This window comes from Lissotriton vulgaris, chromosome 4_1, assembly GCF_964263255.1.
Source record: "Lissotriton vulgaris chromosome 4_1, aLisVul1.2, whole genome shotgun sequence".
Taxonomy (NCBI): domain Eukaryota; kingdom Metazoa; phylum Chordata; class Amphibia; order Caudata; family Salamandridae; genus Lissotriton; species Lissotriton vulgaris.
Genome location: NC_141691.1, coordinates 1,461,454,667 through 1,461,472,129, shown reverse-complemented (window position 1 = coordinate 1,461,472,129; position 17,463 = coordinate 1,461,454,667). Strand labels below are relative to the sequence as shown.

At 43.8% G+C, this 17,463-nt stretch overlaps 1 protein-coding gene across 2 annotated transcripts in view; it reads left to right on the top strand.

Moving 5' to 3' along the window:
• GAREM1 (GRB2 associated regulator of MAPK1 subtype 1) overlaps positions 1-17,463 on the top strand; it is a 519,813-nt gene that overhangs the window by 338,675 nt on the left and 163,675 nt on the right. Inside the window, exon 3 of one of the 2 annotated variants that reach the window (XM_086965694.1) lies at positions 7,718-7,848. The exons of the other annotated variant lie outside the window; for it this stretch is intronic. Within the exon in view, the coding sequence (XP_086821820.1) occupies positions 7,718-7,848 (131 nt within the window). The remainder of the gene's footprint in view (positions 1-7,717; positions 7,849-17,463) is intronic. 2 annotated transcript variants of the gene reach the window in all.

The window sequence follows — 17,463 nt, the reverse complement described above, 5'->3', positions numbered from 1 at the left end:
TCTCCTCTTTCTAAATATCTGTACCCTGGTAGGATGACTGATTTACGATTAGCTGTAACATCAACCCCCCTTTATGTGGTAAAAATGCCCCCTAGCTTGGAAGTTGTGGATTTTGAGGACAGGGAGGATGTGTTAACTGCCTGGGCATTCTGAAGAAATCCATGCCTATTGTTGAGTCCCTCCATTTCTGGTAAGTGCTTGACATTTGATGAACTGCGGAATGAGTCCCAAACCCAACCAAGAATACTGCTGCCTAACCGCGTCATTCGGTGATTGCGGGAATATTCTTGTACTGTTCAAGAGATGGTTGCTTCCTAGCATTGTATGCCATTGGCAATCCCTGTCCTGCCTGTCAGCACTACTGTCACACCCACAAGAGCAAGTTTACCTGCCACGCATATTTGGCCATAGCATTCACATCAATTCTGCCAGGCAGCAGTGTGCGCACATTTGATAAAACTGTGTCATTGTGTGATTAATGCTTAACTCGTGTGGTGACAGGAGTGAGGTCTCCCCAGAGACATTTAGACTCTTGCGTGGAGATTTTCCAAGAAGTCCCCCTTGCCCTGAGTCTTTCACGCTGTGGCTCCAAATGACGGAGTGGAGGGCCACGGTGATAGCACAATCTATACATTTTTTTATACCCCGGTTGTCATCCTTGCATCTTCTGCCACTCTGGACTCTCGTCAGCTCCATGGACTCACACTTTGAATTATTTGCTACTACTTCATTGCGGCTTGCCTTGCCTGCCATTTCATCTCTGGCCACTGGTGCGTGCTGGCTGCTCCCTGGTTGCTGGGCTGGGGGCCAGGATGACCCTTTCACCCTTCTAAAGATGTAGTGACTGCTGGGAGCCCCAGCTGCAACCTACTTAGATCTCTTCTGTTTGAGATATTCTGCTTTTATTAACAGATCCCTAGTGTAAGCACCAACTTTCCTGAATATTGGCAAAAGGAGGGCAGCACTCCGGAAGGAACATCCTTATTTGGGCCCATGATCAGCTTGTTCTTAGTTTTCAGCTCAACTGCCTTAAATTTGCCTCTCCACTGGTGGAAACAACTAACCCTGTGTGCTTGTTCCATATTTCCATTCTCCGTTTGGTGTTTACTACATGATGTGTTCTGTTGCTTTGCTTCACGAGTGTTCAGTGCTAGTTTGCAGTTGTCTTCCCTTTTAGATGTTTGCTGATTCATTTAGCCCAAGCTAGTCAATCTCTGCTGGGATATTATCTTTGGTAGTGGATTGATCTCCTCGCATTTGACACGAGGATGTAGAACCATTAACAAGGTTCATTTTAGCTACTTATCTTTCTTTTCCTTTACCCATTATTCAGCCCACTATGCTTCTAGGGGCCCATGCTTGCCACAGGGGTACAAGGTGGGGGAGACTCCTGTTTAACCCCTAATCGATTTGAAAACTGCGAACCCTGATACACTGTTTTTTAAAAATATATTTTTATTGTTACATACACATATAATATTTATAACACTTCGGTGTAACGTTCAGCATTCAGCATTTTATCAGCATTAGGTAGGTTGTTATTGAATGGCTGTTCGGTTGCCTTATGGGCTGGCGGCCTTTGTGGTTGAAATGCGGAGGGCCTGTTGTCCTAGGTTCTTGGCTAGTTGTAACATAAAACATAAAACATAGAACATGTAACATACACGCGTCTGGCAGCTGGTTGTGGAATGATCGTCTACGGTATGTGAAACTTTGTATTGCTTTGTGTTTTGTCCTCTTAAATAAAGCTGTTGCTACTGTAACTTGCGTTTGTTGCAGTGAGAGAGATGTTATATTTTGGGTGGTGCCAGGCAGATCTTAATAAAACAGGTGGACTAGACATTCACGGACTGCTGAGCATTTGTTTTTCACAGGAAAAGATGAAATCTAACAAGCACTAGAACGAAAAACACTGTACATTTTGTGACAATGTTTTGAGTGACTGTCAGATATTAATTTCAGATATGGTCCTTGGCTGTAGACCTTATTATGAGAAAAGTGTCTGCATGGGTAGTGTTACTGGTCCTCAGAGATGCAAAAGGCACACTGCACCCCAACTGGGAACCTGGAATGGGCAATTTTTTTGACTTTCATTAGGGTTCATGGACCCCTTAAAGCACCGCTGTATGAGAAATATCTAGGCACTCTTTGTGCACATGTCTGTTGTAAGTGTACGTCCTAAATTAAAGGAAGGTTGACGGCAGGCGGAAGGGGACTATCTCTTCCCTTCAATGTACTTAAATAAAACAAAACTTTCCCTTACATGCATGCCTAGTCCCTTGGCATTAAAATCGCGTTCCAGTTCCCAATTCTATTTTAGGACAGTGTCTATTTCAGAAAAAAAAGCTCAATGTTAATTAAGATTATAATCTGAAAGACTCCACCTCAGAGCACCTCAATTTCAGAGCAAGACTTTGAAAAGTAACAGTGCCCATCCAGACTCCCCACAACACAACCACAATGGCTTATTGTGTAACTGGAACAAACGTTGATGAGCATTGACACTTAGAAAGTTTAAAAGAATGAGTGTATTAAACAAATGTGTGGATCTCCATTCTAACTTTACATGGTGTGTTTCCTCTTTTAAGGTACATACGAGGTACATGCAGGTCTTGCTTTTCTGTCAGTATAACTGTCAAACTGACTTCTTGCTAACCAGTGGCGTAGCAAGGTCAGGTGGTACCCAGTGCGGAAAATTTCTGGTCACCCACGGCTTGACAAAACGGCAAAAATACATTTAAAACACTTATTTTTGCCATTTTGTCACCCACCTCAGTGATGACACCCAGGGCGGCCCACACCCACCACACCCCCTTCCTACGCCACTGTTGCTAACTACATACATAAAGTGGGCTCTGGTTCTGCTCTTCTTATGTTTTCTTCTATCAGTGTATTTCAGCCGCTGGTTTGATTCTTTGTCAATCAAGTTTTAGTTTAGCCGAGTAGAGCATTCATTTCTCTCACCTAATCCTGTTGGTTGTTTTGGGTGTCTCCTTCTGTCTGCACTTGATTGCTTATTGTAAACTTAATGAGACACTACTTTACAGCTTTACATCTGTCTGTCCTGATGACTCCCTTCTATATGTCTCGCTCCCATGCGTCAAAGCTGCATTTATTAACACATTGAATTCAGACCTAATGGCTTAACTAGTGCTTGTTAATGTTGCAGGTCTTGTATCATGTAGCAAGCCCTATGTCTGCACTGGGCATTATCTCACTTAAGGCTTTCTTTTAACATCTGTAACTTTACGTGTTGTATGAATGGGCCACCGCAGGTTGCTACCAACCAAGTGCATCTGTATTATGTTGCTTGAAACTTAAATTGTAACAACATCCATGAACTCATTTTACACTATTTTGTGGCGAATACCTGTCCCTCTTTAAGTAATCTGGGCATAATTATCCCAAAGCAGTAGGCATATTGTAATATTGCCTTTATAATGAATTGGCTTTTGAGTCTTACTAATGTTTTACTTTTTCTAATGATTAGTTGTGACAGTTTAATACATCTATAAACTGGAAAGAAGACTGTGTATATTTGCCCTTACTGGTCTTGGCTGATTATCTGAGCACAAGATTCTCCATATACTGCGAATTGACCCTCCTTAATGTTAATTGATTTGGTGCATTAACAGCAGTATTTCTTCTCCAATGAAGTATGCGTTGTTTGATGTAGGGGGTTAAAATGGAAGGTGTCAGATATTTTGTTTCCCATTCTTGCTCCCATCTGTAAGTTTTCCCATTAACTGATGGACCTAATTATTAAACATTTTCACTAAGCACAGACCTGATCAAAAGAATGAGTCTGGTTTTATAGGAAACCTTGCCTGCAAAAATGGTTTCAGAGTGTTAGGGACACCAGTGAGCATTTTAAAAGTAGTGTGCTCCCTATGACCCATCAAAAAGGCCGTTTTCATGCTTTTTCTTTTTATTTGGTGCAGATTAGTGGCAGTGCTGTGAGGCTGTTGCCGTACTTCTCCAGATGGTATGGTCCCACGGGAATGTGAGGAGAACATCGTTTCTTTATATTCCCATGGCCCGGGTCACAAAGTGTTTTGGGCACCTGTGTTTCCACCTTCAAAGCTGACCTCTTGTTAAGCAAGCCACTTATTGTAAAGTTTTGTAAAGCATCAATACAATATCAGATATGGTTTGTATTACATTGGAATATTTTCGGGTGGTTATGAGAGTGAACTGGTATTCTTCCATTGCTATTCACCCACACATCAAACGCTGTCTTTAACTGGCAACTTTGATTCAATTCCAGCAGGTTATGCACTGCTCTTGTAAAATATTTTTTTAGAATTTGATTTAGCAAAGGCTAAGCAATACCTTCTAACACAAGAGGCTGTAAGTGTAGTTTGGTGGTGTGTACGGTCTAGTTAAGACCGAATTAAGGAAGCAATGCAGAACCGGGCATGTATGTGAGGCTGTTCCAGACAGCACACTGCATTTTGTATGTTGACATTACTCATAATTAAAGTTTGAAGTAGATGGAAATGTTGATGCAAGACTTTGCATTGGGGTGTCAACAAAGTCAGTTTGATTCCCCCACTGACTGACTAGGCGGACACTTGATGCACAAGGATTTGAGCCTGGCATGATTTTCCACAATAACCTAGAGTGTACAAAAGCCAAACCTCATTCTCAAATACACGTAGCCTGATGTACTGGTGCTACGTTAAAGGGGGGAGAGTAAGCCTGCTCCTCCATATGTTAGGGTGTTCAGCTCCAAAGGGAAGGCTTCTTGGCTGTTGATGGACCTGCAGTAAATAACAGGACAGGTCCCTATAGTAGTTTAGCCATCAATCTTGAGGCTGTAATGTTACACATTAACTTAATATGATGGATGTACTTTTGGCTGAAGTAACACGTTTTTAGAACGTGCACCCCTTAAAGCCATGCAAACATGCAGCCACACACCTCATACAGCTACAGACTGGCACGGCCACAGAACCTTGGGTCCATTTTCATCCATCGACGTTTTGAGACCCATTTTGTCCTCAGGACAACTTGTCAGACCTGCCAGGCTACCCACAATTATATTCCAAGCTGCACCACTATTTCAGGGTGCTTGTGCTTCTCACAGTATACACCTCCTCCTCCTGGAAATCCTGATATTCGTCCAGTTACTAACTCTGCACCAGTCCTCTGGATGATCTTTCAAAATCTTCAACTCAACTGACTGGGTGTGAATGTTTGATTGATTCAGATGCTCCGTCCATCACCACCCCCTTTTGTACCGCATTAATGCTTGTTGCGGCAGGTCTAAATAACGGGTGTCCCGCACGCCTCCCCATAGTCCCTTTTAACACACTAGTCTGTTCAGTGTAAAAAGAAAATGACCTTGGCTCACCTAAGCAAGATTGAAGTCAACGATAGCCAAAAGAATGGGGGGTGGCCCAGTCCAGTCTCCTCCGGGCTCTGACGGGTGCGGATGGGCCCGCCCTTGGCCCGGGCAGCTCCACATTTTTTTGATTTGACTCCACGGTTTTACAACATCACAATTTTTATGTCTTGCCCAGAGGCAACTTTTAGCTGTTTGTAGGCAAACTCCTGTTGTGGACCACAGGTCATTTTTTTATTCCACTTAAAGGACTAGGTAGTTAGATGCATGGCTTGAACGCTAACTAAATCCTGTACTTTGCACAGCACGCTGCCTGACCAGCTTTTACATGTCTCTTTCTGCTATTGAATCCAAACATATCACACATCCAGACATATCACACAATACATCTTTTTATTTTTTTCCTTTTCCAGCATACATTACAATTCATTACATATAGTAATGTGGTTACCAAGTTGCTTAGATACAATTCCACAGGCATGATGTTCAGTTTTCACATTATATCAACATTATATTATATAATAAAAACGTTAAAAATTAACAAATTGATTCAGTCTGAAACTTTTTCTTCACTGAATCTGTCAGTAATGCAATTAATTCCTTATGAAGCATACCTTTATTATTCATATCACAGCACAGTATGTATGGTTGTGTCGTGGGCACTGGGTTTGTTCAGTAATGTTTAATTCCTAGTGGGAATTGTGCCACTTATATTTTCCTTATGGATGACAAATTCTTCCTCGAGGTTGTAAGTGTTCTTGATCGACTTAATATTTACTCTCATGCTCACCAAGTCGAATAGTTAAGTTTATATGTGACTTATATCCTAATGTTATGTTACACTCTTGTGTGCTGTAGTGTTCTTATTGTGTATAGTTAAAGGCTTGTTGCCAAATTCTCCTTGTGTCGACTCCATAATTAAGTGAGACCGCAATAACCATGTGAAGGTTAAAATGTCTTAGTTAGCACCTTAGAACATTTTAGTTGTGCCATGAAGTTGGCCGATTGCAATAGTGAATTTTGATTCCGACCCACGATTCTGTTAGGTGTATTATATGTTGTACTTGTTTCCATTCACCACCCATACATAATCCTTCCTTCTAGGTCATGAAACACAGGTTCCAGGGAATAGTCTGGGAGGGCCCAATCCAGAACCCCGTCATTCACCTAACGTAATCATTCCATGAGCCTCCAGCAGTTGACTAACTTTGGCTACTGAACGGCCATACCAACTGAGGGGGCTCCAATTTCCTCATTTCTCTGGGTCATGATAAACCCTTTACTTTGGGGTCTGTGTATTACAATGGGTTCACTGCTTCGGGGTGGATGGCATAAACCCATGTATTGTGGCATTAGTCTGCCCCTCTGAACCTCACAGCACCCTAAGAAGTAGAAAATAATGCACTCTCAGGCGCTTGAGCTTCAATCTAATACGAAAGACAGATATTGCATGAAACTCACCCTTTCACTTACATACCATAATTAAAATGTGCTACATACCAGCTTGTTGTGAGCTTCACTGACCAGACCCTATACGGACCTCATCACTTCGCTCAACTCTTCTACATAGGCCTTAGCGCACACCTTTCCAACCACACAGACTGGTCCACCTACAGCCATTACAGTTAGTTAGAGTTCTTCTGTGCCGCACCTGCATACCATACATGCCAGCACTAAACATTTAGGCAGAAGACTCTTGAAATAAATAAAACTAAAAAAAAGGGTATTTTCAGCTTTCTGCCTCTTGGAAAATCCTCCACTTCAATGCAAGTCACTGTGAAAATTAATTCGCTACGATATATTTTGTAACCTCCTTCTGTTCCCAAATGTTGTCATGTATGCACCAGTGGCAGTTGCGCATTGCACACCTGCTATATAACACTCTTTAATGGTGCTCACTTTTCATTAATGAATATTGTATTTGCATGTCTCAGCATCCTACATGAACTATTCGACACTTCGCTGGTGCGCAGATCTGAGATGCTAGAAATGGTCTGGTTTCTATTTAGAATGCACCATAGCCGAAATTAATATGATAGTTTTTTTTTAAATGTCTAACTGGTGAATATCATCTTGGATTAATTCAAGAATAGACCAGCCCGTTGTTTGGGGAATCATTTTATTGTATAACTAGAAACGAAGCGTGGAACGAATTAACCGAGTAGTGTATCTAGAAGGTGAAATAAATAATTAACAAATGTAACTCTTTTTGGTGGCCCTGTTGACCCTACACGTGTGACAGAAGCATCAGCATGCCTTTTGAGGGTCGCGTGAACAGTTCATAAACGCGGCAGGTCCGTGGCAGAGACCCTGGGGCGCGCGCGCTGCCCTGCTCGTTGCATCTTCTCACTGTCCTTTTCTTGTTTTCAGGGCAGTTCAAGCTGCTGGAGCAGGACCGGGACATTAAGGAGCCAGTGCTGTATTTCAACAGCGTGGAGGAAGTGGCCAAGGCGTTTCCGGAGCGGGTCCACGTCATGGAGAACATAACGTTCAACGTCAAGGTAGTCGCGAAGAGCAAATATTTATCGCCCGTCTCCCGGTGATTACGCGGCGAGGCGTCCGTGTGGAGCAGAAATGTGTGTGGGAGGAGAGGGGGAGGGGGGCTGTCGCAAGCGACTTTTCCACATTCCAAAGCACTTACGTGAACGAATTAGGACCTCATTTGGTTCGTTCTCATGCCGCTATATGAACACGTTTGGGATATGTTATTTTATGTTTTTATGAGGCTAGCTTAAATTCATACTGACATTGTGTAGTTTTCAGTAATGACTAAAGGCTTGTACAGCTCAAGTCCTGTTCTTCTCATTTCCGCTATAAACACATTATTCACAGCCATAGTTAGTTATTCGCCCATGCAAGGCAAGCCTTGTGGTTTATGGTGGTCTGTGATGCTGTCAGTTTTTGTGCCATTTGTGAAAACAAAAATAGATATTAATGACCCTTCTCCCTCTCTTGCTCCATTCTACAATCTCTTGCTCTCCCCACTGCTGAACCACAACAAAAGCTTCTAACACCTACCACCACAACTAATCTGTCATTCTATTTGGTGAGCTGTTGTATTTCCCTGTCTAATCCTTTGCTCTCCTCGCACCCACTCCTGAAACCCCTCGTCATTTTAACACAAATTTAGGGTGTAGGAAATGTTCTAAAAAATAACAAACACACACATTTTCCGAAAATGGGCAACAGGTGGAACAGGATCGCTCTTAGGACCCATATTGAAAATTGTATCACCTTTAGGGTACTCCATCTTGAGCATGACTGCATGGGTTAATCAATATTTTATGTATGTATGCTATACACTGTTGCCAACTAGTGGTGAGTGTCATCACATTGTACTGTATGCAAGATATAAATACACCAAATAACATAGTATTTTTATAAGGGATATAGCTTCAAAGTTTAGTATCTTTACGCATGCAATTTTTTGTTCTTACAGTACCCAATATATTGTGTTTTTGCCTCCAGTCTTGTTTAATTCAGCAGTCTAGAAATCTGTACATTTCAATTGTGTTGACACATGTATGTTTTTAGGCTTGGTGTTCATTAGCTCAGCGAAAGTATGTTCTCCTGACTAGGGATGGTGCATTCAAAAAATCTGTTTTCAGAGTGGGTTTCCTTGTTTCTCAATTTCATTAGTAGCATGGCGTTGGTTGACTTTGTTTTTCAGTCAAAGCCGGGAGACATATGGCTCTTACAACAAAAAAAAGCAGCATGTTTGTAGTACATAGTTGTATGTGGACAATATACATGCATTTAAATTGAATACATTTAACTGGGAAGAAGGGTTGTTGTTGCTGTGTCGGGGAGATCTTTTCCCACTGTCTGATAGTGTCCCTGTGTCTTGCCTCTGAGTTTTGTCCAGCCTAAACCTGTGGACGTACTGCTACTGACACTCATGTTGATTGACTTGAAAAAAGTAGTTTTCAGATTGAAGGGGGCTTCCACTGCCATCACATGATGCTTAAAGAGAGCCAACCCTGATGTTTTCTAGCTTGTTAGTAAGTCTGCTTACTGTGCAACCGTTAAGCTAATTTTGGAGTCCGAGAGAAGTCCTAAAGACCTGACTTGGGTGGTTATTACTGGCAGTGTTTTAAACGGACAGCTACGGTCCAGTACCGAGTACATGCACTTCTTTAATTTGAGAGGGAGAGTACCTGCACTTCTTAGCACTCCTACAATACATTTAACGGGCGAGCACCAGCACTTCTTGTGAGCAAACAGGTACTCTAAATAGTGAGTACTTGCACTTCTATATTTCCATGTAAAGCACTGATTACCATGATTTATTATTCACTTACGAAAAGGTTCAATCCTCATTAAGTTGGTATCCATGGTAACATGTCAAAGAATAGCATTGTAGCAATCTTAAGGAGCATTATACAGACCACCCCAGGCACTTTTGTTGAATTTGAATACAAATCCTCCAAAACACCCAGTAAAAGCAATAGACCACACTCGCACATGAAACAAGTTCTTATAAAGCTTTAAATGAAATGTCTCTTGGGAAAACCAACTCCACAAAAATATCCTCTTTGAGATCACGGAGCAAGATGGTCTCATTTGAGTAAAAATAGTGATTATCATGCTGTGTGCTTATGTGACATTCACATGAGGATTGTGGGGATGGCAACACTCGTAGTTGAAGGAAGTTGCTTTCATGGGATATTTTAAAAGTGCTCAGGAAGGTAAGATAATTTAGATGAAGGGGTGAGTGATTGCGTGTTGGAAGTGCCAGTCAGGCAAAATTCATCAGTCCTGCCCAGGGTGGCTGGCTTCTTTGTAAGAAAATGGGTGGGTTAGGCCATGGGCACATGTTAATCCTTCAATAATGATCATGAATAATCACCCGGGTACACTGAGAGCCAGCTTCCCTTATGTATTTAAAAGCAGGTGGATGTGAATCTGCAAAGGATGAACACAGTTTGGTGGTAACTTCGAATGCTATGTCTACCTAATTATAAAGACTAGTGGGAAGAGCTTGAAGGAGTCTGTTGCGCTAGGTTAACTTGGTCAAGATTAGCATGTTCTTAACAGGGAAGTAGGTTGAGTGGCAGACATGACCGTTTTTAAGTACATGGCAAGTACAAAGATGTTTGTTGTAAATTTGTTTTTTCTGACTGTGAGAAATATGCACTGAATCCAAACCCGGGGGCGTTCTGTGGATTTTCAAGGTTGGGACTCCTTTTTAAGAGATTTATAGCTTCGGTTGAAATTGTCCATTGAAGTGAAACCACAGATAATTCCGGAATTATTCTGACCTTTTTCTTGGACTGGTAGAAGTGAGCATGGCTACGTGAGACCTGGAAGGCGGCTAAGGTGCAAATGATATGCCCTGGTAGCGGGAAGGGTGTATTATGCGGTCTTGCTCTTCCCTTTAAAGGTACAGGATAGACCAGCATAAACTGCTTATCAATGCTATACTAAGCCGATGCAGGTTTTAACTGGATCGCTTCTAGGCTGTACTTAAGGTGACATGCAATGATGCGTGGGAAACCACTGCCATTCGAAACCGAAGCTTGTTGTGTGTTGATTTTGTTTGCTTTCTAGCATACCATAACATTGCAATTGGTAGTAAAAATACCTGGCATTGGAACACCAGTTTCAGCTGCGGAATTTCAAAGCTGAAAAATGTTTTTATGCCACGGAAATCAACAGCATTTTCTTTCAGAGAATAGTATGCTCACCAGCCATCTGATTTAACAGCCTGTAATTAAATCTGTCAGAAATGTGAAGACAAGGGTACAGTACTCTGGAATCCTGCCAAACCCTGACTCTATAAGGAGCTCACTAGCATGTGAAGCACTTATTTTGAAGTTAAAATATGCACTTTAGCATTTCATTGACAGGTATAATCTGATCAGGATTAAGAAGGCCTGTCAGACCAATTGTGTAAAACATTTTTTAGGTCTCGGACTAGCGTTGCACTGCGCAGCAGTGCCCGCGCAGCCGAGAATTAATGTCTCTTAGTAGGGGGCTTGAGCCCGCCCCTCTTCTCCATTGGCTGGCTTCCTAAACGGAGGCCAGCCATTGGAGGAGAGGGGCGTCACTTGGTTCAATCCCCGTCTTTTCCAGATTCGGGGGCGTGTTTTTTCTCTTCGTTCTCTCTTCCCATTGGCTGGAATTTTACCTTCCAGCCAATGGGAAGAGGAGAGAACGAAAACCACGCCCCCAAATCTGAAAATGACGCTGGTTTCTCAGAGGCAATCCTGCCTCGCCTCGGAGAAACATGGTCGTGTCTCTGATCACCCTGCTGGAGACAAGCTTGCACAAAGACGCTGCAGCATTGGGCCTTGAGGGCTTTGAGTTGGAGGGGGAGACAGCCAACCCTGTACAGCCCTCTCCCAACGGTCTTAATTACACCCCCACCCGCAAGCGTATACAGTAAGCCTCTGTGCTGTTCGCACTGTCGGCCCGTCTGTTAGCTGGTAGTTTGCGGCCCACTAGATCGATCCCTCGCTGGGGTAGCTTTACAGCTCGGTGGAGCAGTAATAAAGGGAAGGGGTGGCTAAATCCCTTCACTTTCACCCCCTCTACCCAAACCTGCCGCCGAGCTGCACACTTACTAGTCTTCAGAACTCAGGCCTTGCAATGCTCAGCTTTCGGCCCCAGCGTGTAGTCACTGCCCCTCGGCTCCAGGCAGCATCGACTGGCAGAGGCAGGACTCGATCTCTCTTCCGGGCTCCAATCTCGATGGATGTCTCGTCACTGTTGCGGATCCTTTTCCGCCTTCAATTTCTTTCCCAGCTCCAGGCCCAGCAAAGGTGCTCATGCCTCGGGGCAGAGTTGCATCACCCACCGAAGCTTCTGTTTACTCTTCTCCGCGTCAGTGATTACTGCATTTTGTGTCGGAGGGCCGCCTCACCTCTCCAGGCGCTCTCCGAGCCTGCACCACTCCTCACCGGAGCTCCGGCCATCACACCGAAGCTCCATCATTCATCGGCGAAGCGGGTGCTGGGGTCTCAACAGCTGCTGTAGGCCATGCTCAACTGCGTCTGCAGCTGCCTTGTGTTCCGTCTCGTCCGGGGACCACCACGGGGGTCTCAGACACGTTTTTCCAGCTCAGATCATCGACTTTGATCAGGATAATGTGCTGATTTGTAAGGTTTAATGCTGTGGACGGTCGGAGCTTTATTGAGCTGTGGTCATCTCGGTTGACTGTTGGTCACACCCCCGATGACAGGAAGACTGTTGTTAGTTTTGGTGGCAACGAAGGGAGGTGCTGATATAGTGGCAGCAGTACTGGTTGTGGGCACCACTTATAGAGGGGGATCACTATTATGGGCTTGCCATGGTGGGTCATGTTTGCTAATTGAGAAGGGAAGGCCATACGTAGCATATTGGTGATCAGGGTGGTCCATTAATTGAAGTGGTGGGTGTGGTACAAAAATATTGAGTATCAACTATTGACCTGCACATATATTGATTGACTCCTCAATATCGACTGGCACTTTATTAGAAAGGTATATAGATGTGGATTTAAAATAGTAAATCTGCACTGCCGTGTGGATGGCTACCTCTGTAGCTATTATTCGGAGTCAATATATATGCAGGTGGATATTTCTGTACTGCTACTGTGGAAGTGTGCTGATGGCAGGAGCAGTGTTCGCCGTTGTAGTAGGGGACCCATGCAGTGGTGTTACGTGGGGGAGGGGTGGGGGCAGCGGCAATGGTAATGAATGGAGGAGGTTTTGGAAGAAGATGTTGTGATGATGAAATGGGAGAAGAAAACGTAGGAGAACTCTGCAGTGGTGATGCTGGTGTGTGCGTGGCTCTGTCTGTGTGTGTTCGCGCACGGCTCTGTCTGTGTGTGTGTTTGCGCGCGGCTCTGTCTGTGTGTGTGCGCGGCTCTGTGTGTGTGTGCGCGGCTCTGTGTGTGTGTGCGCGGCTCTGTGTGTGTGCGGCTCTGTGTGTGTGTGTGCGCGGCTCTGTGTGTGTGTGTGTGCAATTCTGTGTGTGTGTGCGCGGCTCTGTCTCTGTGTGTGTGCGCGGCTCTGTCTGTGAGTGTGTACGTGGCTCTGTGTGTGTGCATGGCTCTATGTGTGTGTGCATGGCTCTATGTGTGTGTGCATGGCTCTATGTGTGTGGGCGCGGCTCTATGTGTGTGTGCGCGGCTCTGTCTGTGTGTGCGCGTGCGGCTCTGTCTCTGTGTGTGTGCGCGGCTCTGTCTCTGTGTGTGTGCGTGACTGTCTGTGTGTGTGCGTGTCTTTGTGTTTGTGGCTCTGTGTATGGGTGCAAATGCAATAGGTCTCGCATTTGCGAGCGATTAAGCTTTTGGCATTGTAAATGACAATGCCATTTATTTATATGTTTTAAAAACAAAAACATAAATAAAAATAATGTCATGAGCAATGCCAATAGCTCTAACTTTAAAAATGCCGAGACCATTGCATTGTAAATGCTTGCTTTTTAAACCCTTTTCGGATAGATATAAGTAAAACTCGTGGAAAATGCTGCTTTATGTTCCTTATTGTCTCCCTTGGTCTTTGCATTGGTTTCTTGACGACTGTTTTTACCTATCATTCAGGGTTAAGTGGTTGTGCAGAGTGCAGTTTTGTAGTTGTGTATCAATCCAGCGGAGCAGACCATATCCCCTGCAATTCAGTGGGCTGGCCATAAAGCTCGAGGAGAGTGCATGCGAAACAGTGAGGTAGAACATGGCAGGGAATGGTTTCCACCTAATAAAGGCTCCCTGAAGACCTTCTGAAGAAAAGCATTAGTAATGGCGCTATCAGCTTACTCTGTGCAGGCCACAGTTTTGGATATGTTGATGACTTCTGCCAGTCAGCTCAGTTCTACGACGGACCGTCTTGATTTTGACTCACGAGCTAATATGTCCACAATGGAAAATCACAGGTTCTCTTTCGTGCCTTCGGAAATACGATATACTTTAATCATTACTCAAAGAACAATTGCTGACTTAGCACAACATCTTTGAATACCCAACTCTTTTAAATGCAGAAAAGTGATTTGCTAAGTAAATACAATGAATGTACCATTGTCCTACTGGTAATCAGGGAAGAAAGATTACTGGTAGGAAGTTGGCGATTCAGTAAGAATTTGCATAGTTTTAATGGACTTCTAGAATAGATAACCAATTTATGCTGTATTTTTGAAGCGAGGGGGAAAGGGACAGTCCTGTTTAATAGAATCTTACCACTATATTTGCAGACAATTGAAACTTTAGTGGCAGAAAACAAAGTAGTCTGTATGCATGAACATTCTCAGTGAAGCATGCTCACTTATTAGGTTCATCTGACCGAAGAAAAGGTTATGATAATGCCAGCAGCATAATATAGCGTCACTTCCATGGACCTTTTCAACCAAGGATATACATCTCTTAAAGATGTTTACAATCATAGACTCACCCACCCACACAGCGCCTCTGGTATTGGATTCAATCTTCATCACTCTGATTACCCTTCCTTGTACTAACACTTACCCACCAAAACGAGTCCCCTACCCTCTGTCACCACTTGACAAAGCTAAAGCAAAGAAAAGTCTATGTGTCCTTCTCCATAGTCCCCTTCAGCTTCTACACTCAAAAGAGGACCATAAAAGAATTGGCCACAGAACCTTGTCTTCCCTGAAAACTCAGGATCGAGGTTATGACAAGTTGCAGGGAGGGAGGGAAGTAAGTAGTGGGGCGAGGAAGTGTAATTGGAGTAATGCAGACTCCTGGTAAGTAATTTGGTCTTTTCGGAGGGATGGTATACCAGATAGTAAACTCCTTCCCCGATCCACAATGGAAACACAGGCAACTCAGGATGCACCCAGAAGTAACACTGCAGCAACTGAGGAAATGTAGCAGGAAGAAAAGACTGCATGCACAGCAAGTAGCCTACCACAGATCAACCAACACGCCCATCCCACAAAAGCGAGAGTTGAACAGGAGCCATAGCCAACCAGATTGATTCGCCTCCAAACAAATGAGACCAGGAGCAAACCATGCTCTCCCACACCACGGACATAAAAAGAAATCAAGACTGAAAGATTCACAACAGGACCCAGATGAGATGAAAGAAGGCATCCGAGAGAACAGCAGCACCAAAAGTGTTACCCAAAGCTATTGGGCAGAGAAACAAAGGAGGCACTCTCAGTATACAGAGTCCTAAAACAAGGTGCAGGGTGTGTTACAATACCACCAGAGACTATAAAGAGGAACACACCAATATACTACGCTACTAAGCCACTGCGGTAATCAATTCAGAAGTTACAAAACATGCAGAAGCCTACATGCCCAAATTGAGACCCCTTCTGCAGGGAGGAAACTCATCCCTAAGAGTGCATATAAGCGGAGCTAGAAGCAAAACTAAAAGCCCACCCGACAAAGCACCGGGGCACCATCCCGAAAGTAACAAAGGAAATAGACACAGAAGGTGCCTACCAAACCAAGCCATAAGATAGCACTGCAGACAAGGAACGCCAGAAAGCAAGATCAAGAGACCAAGAGAAATAAAGCTATTGCCCACCATAAATCCATTTGAACAAGGAGAGGAAACAAGAGATGGCACTTCATTAGCAAGCAAAGAAAGTCATAAAAGGGAACTAGACTCCTCCACCCATTCTAAACAAAGGTAGGGGACAGCAGGACAACAGACGACAATGGTAACATACTGATGAGCCAGCATCATCAACAAGAAGCAACATCAACAACTGTAAGATAAAGCAGAGCTCATCAAGCCCAGCTAGGAACAGAGGCCTAAAAGCTACTCTGAATTCTACCATTCAAGGGTGAAGCATAACCAAAAAGAGTTAAGGCCCTGTCGCCACACCTAAATCCTCAAAGACCAGCAGGGAGAATAAATGGAGAGTAGGGGTGGCTATTCAAGGGCCAACTTACAGTCACGACTGGAGGAAAGAATCGAGGCAAGGAACCTCTAGGAATGTCAAATTCAGATCATATCAAGGAGAAACATTACCCAGTAGAAAACTATGGCCAACATGTCAAAATACTTAATACTCCTGAAAAAGGGAAAAGGAAAACAGATGTAAAGGCTTCCATGAAAACCATGAATAGTAACAGAAATCCAGCTAGAGTCACACACCCCAAGAGTAGTTCAGGACCATATAAAGTCAACAGGCATAACATATGTACCAGATACTCAGGCACTTAGGAGAAATGCTTAAAGAGAGCAGATCCCAATGTTTCCAAGGAACTCAAGGACGACAGTGGATAGCCTACTTCAACTCCCTCAGCTAAGGAAGAGGTGACAAAGGACAATCCTGAGAGGATGGTAGGTCATCGAGACCGTCTATTTGATCTGAACCCAAATAAAAGGAGAGCTGAGAATCAATCAAAGAGGCAGTACTATAACAATGCCTTAGGCCTATCACGGTTCACATCAGGAACCAGGCTAAGATACAGAAAGTGTAGGCACATAAAGGAGCAGTACACTCACAGCTAGTACTCTCCATTCCACAGGCCACCCCATGGTAAAAATGGGCTTGGGAGACTGCAGGGGAACCTCCAAAGTGTACTGGAAACACTCAGCCCCTTAGCCCAACATGATTTAGTCCAAGCCCAGAACTGAACTTAAACGTACAGCTAGGACAGGCCAAATCTATGAAGCAGTCTTTCATCCTAGAGCCAGAGCCTGCAAACAGTCAGACATAGTGTTAACAGATCAAAAGCTCCCAATATGAGCATGGAACAAAGTTCTACCCATGAAAAAGAGTCCCATCAACCAGAAGAATGCGGGACCCGATAGATCACCCTTACCTCTGCTAAAATTAAATGGGTGCCACAAAGAGCTCACACGCAACATACCCACGAGACCCCTGATATCCGAATTTAGAAAGGGGCAACACTCCAAAAAAGAACATGCTCTAAAGAAAGAGCACAACTATGTAATCTTGGAGAAAACAACAAGCTCCATGCTTTAGAATTAACTTTGGAGTGACACAGCTTGTCTATAGTAGATTTATAGAACCTGCTGACCTACTGCACCCCTACCTTCAAAGAGGATTTTCAAGGCTGAAAACCTACAGGGGGTCCTCAGGCAGGAACAGGATGAAAGCAGCAGAGTGAGCTATGCATCCTGAAAAAGCTCCAAGAAAGTTTCTCACACACTCATCCCAACATCAGGGATGAGAAAGATGCCCACATATAGGCC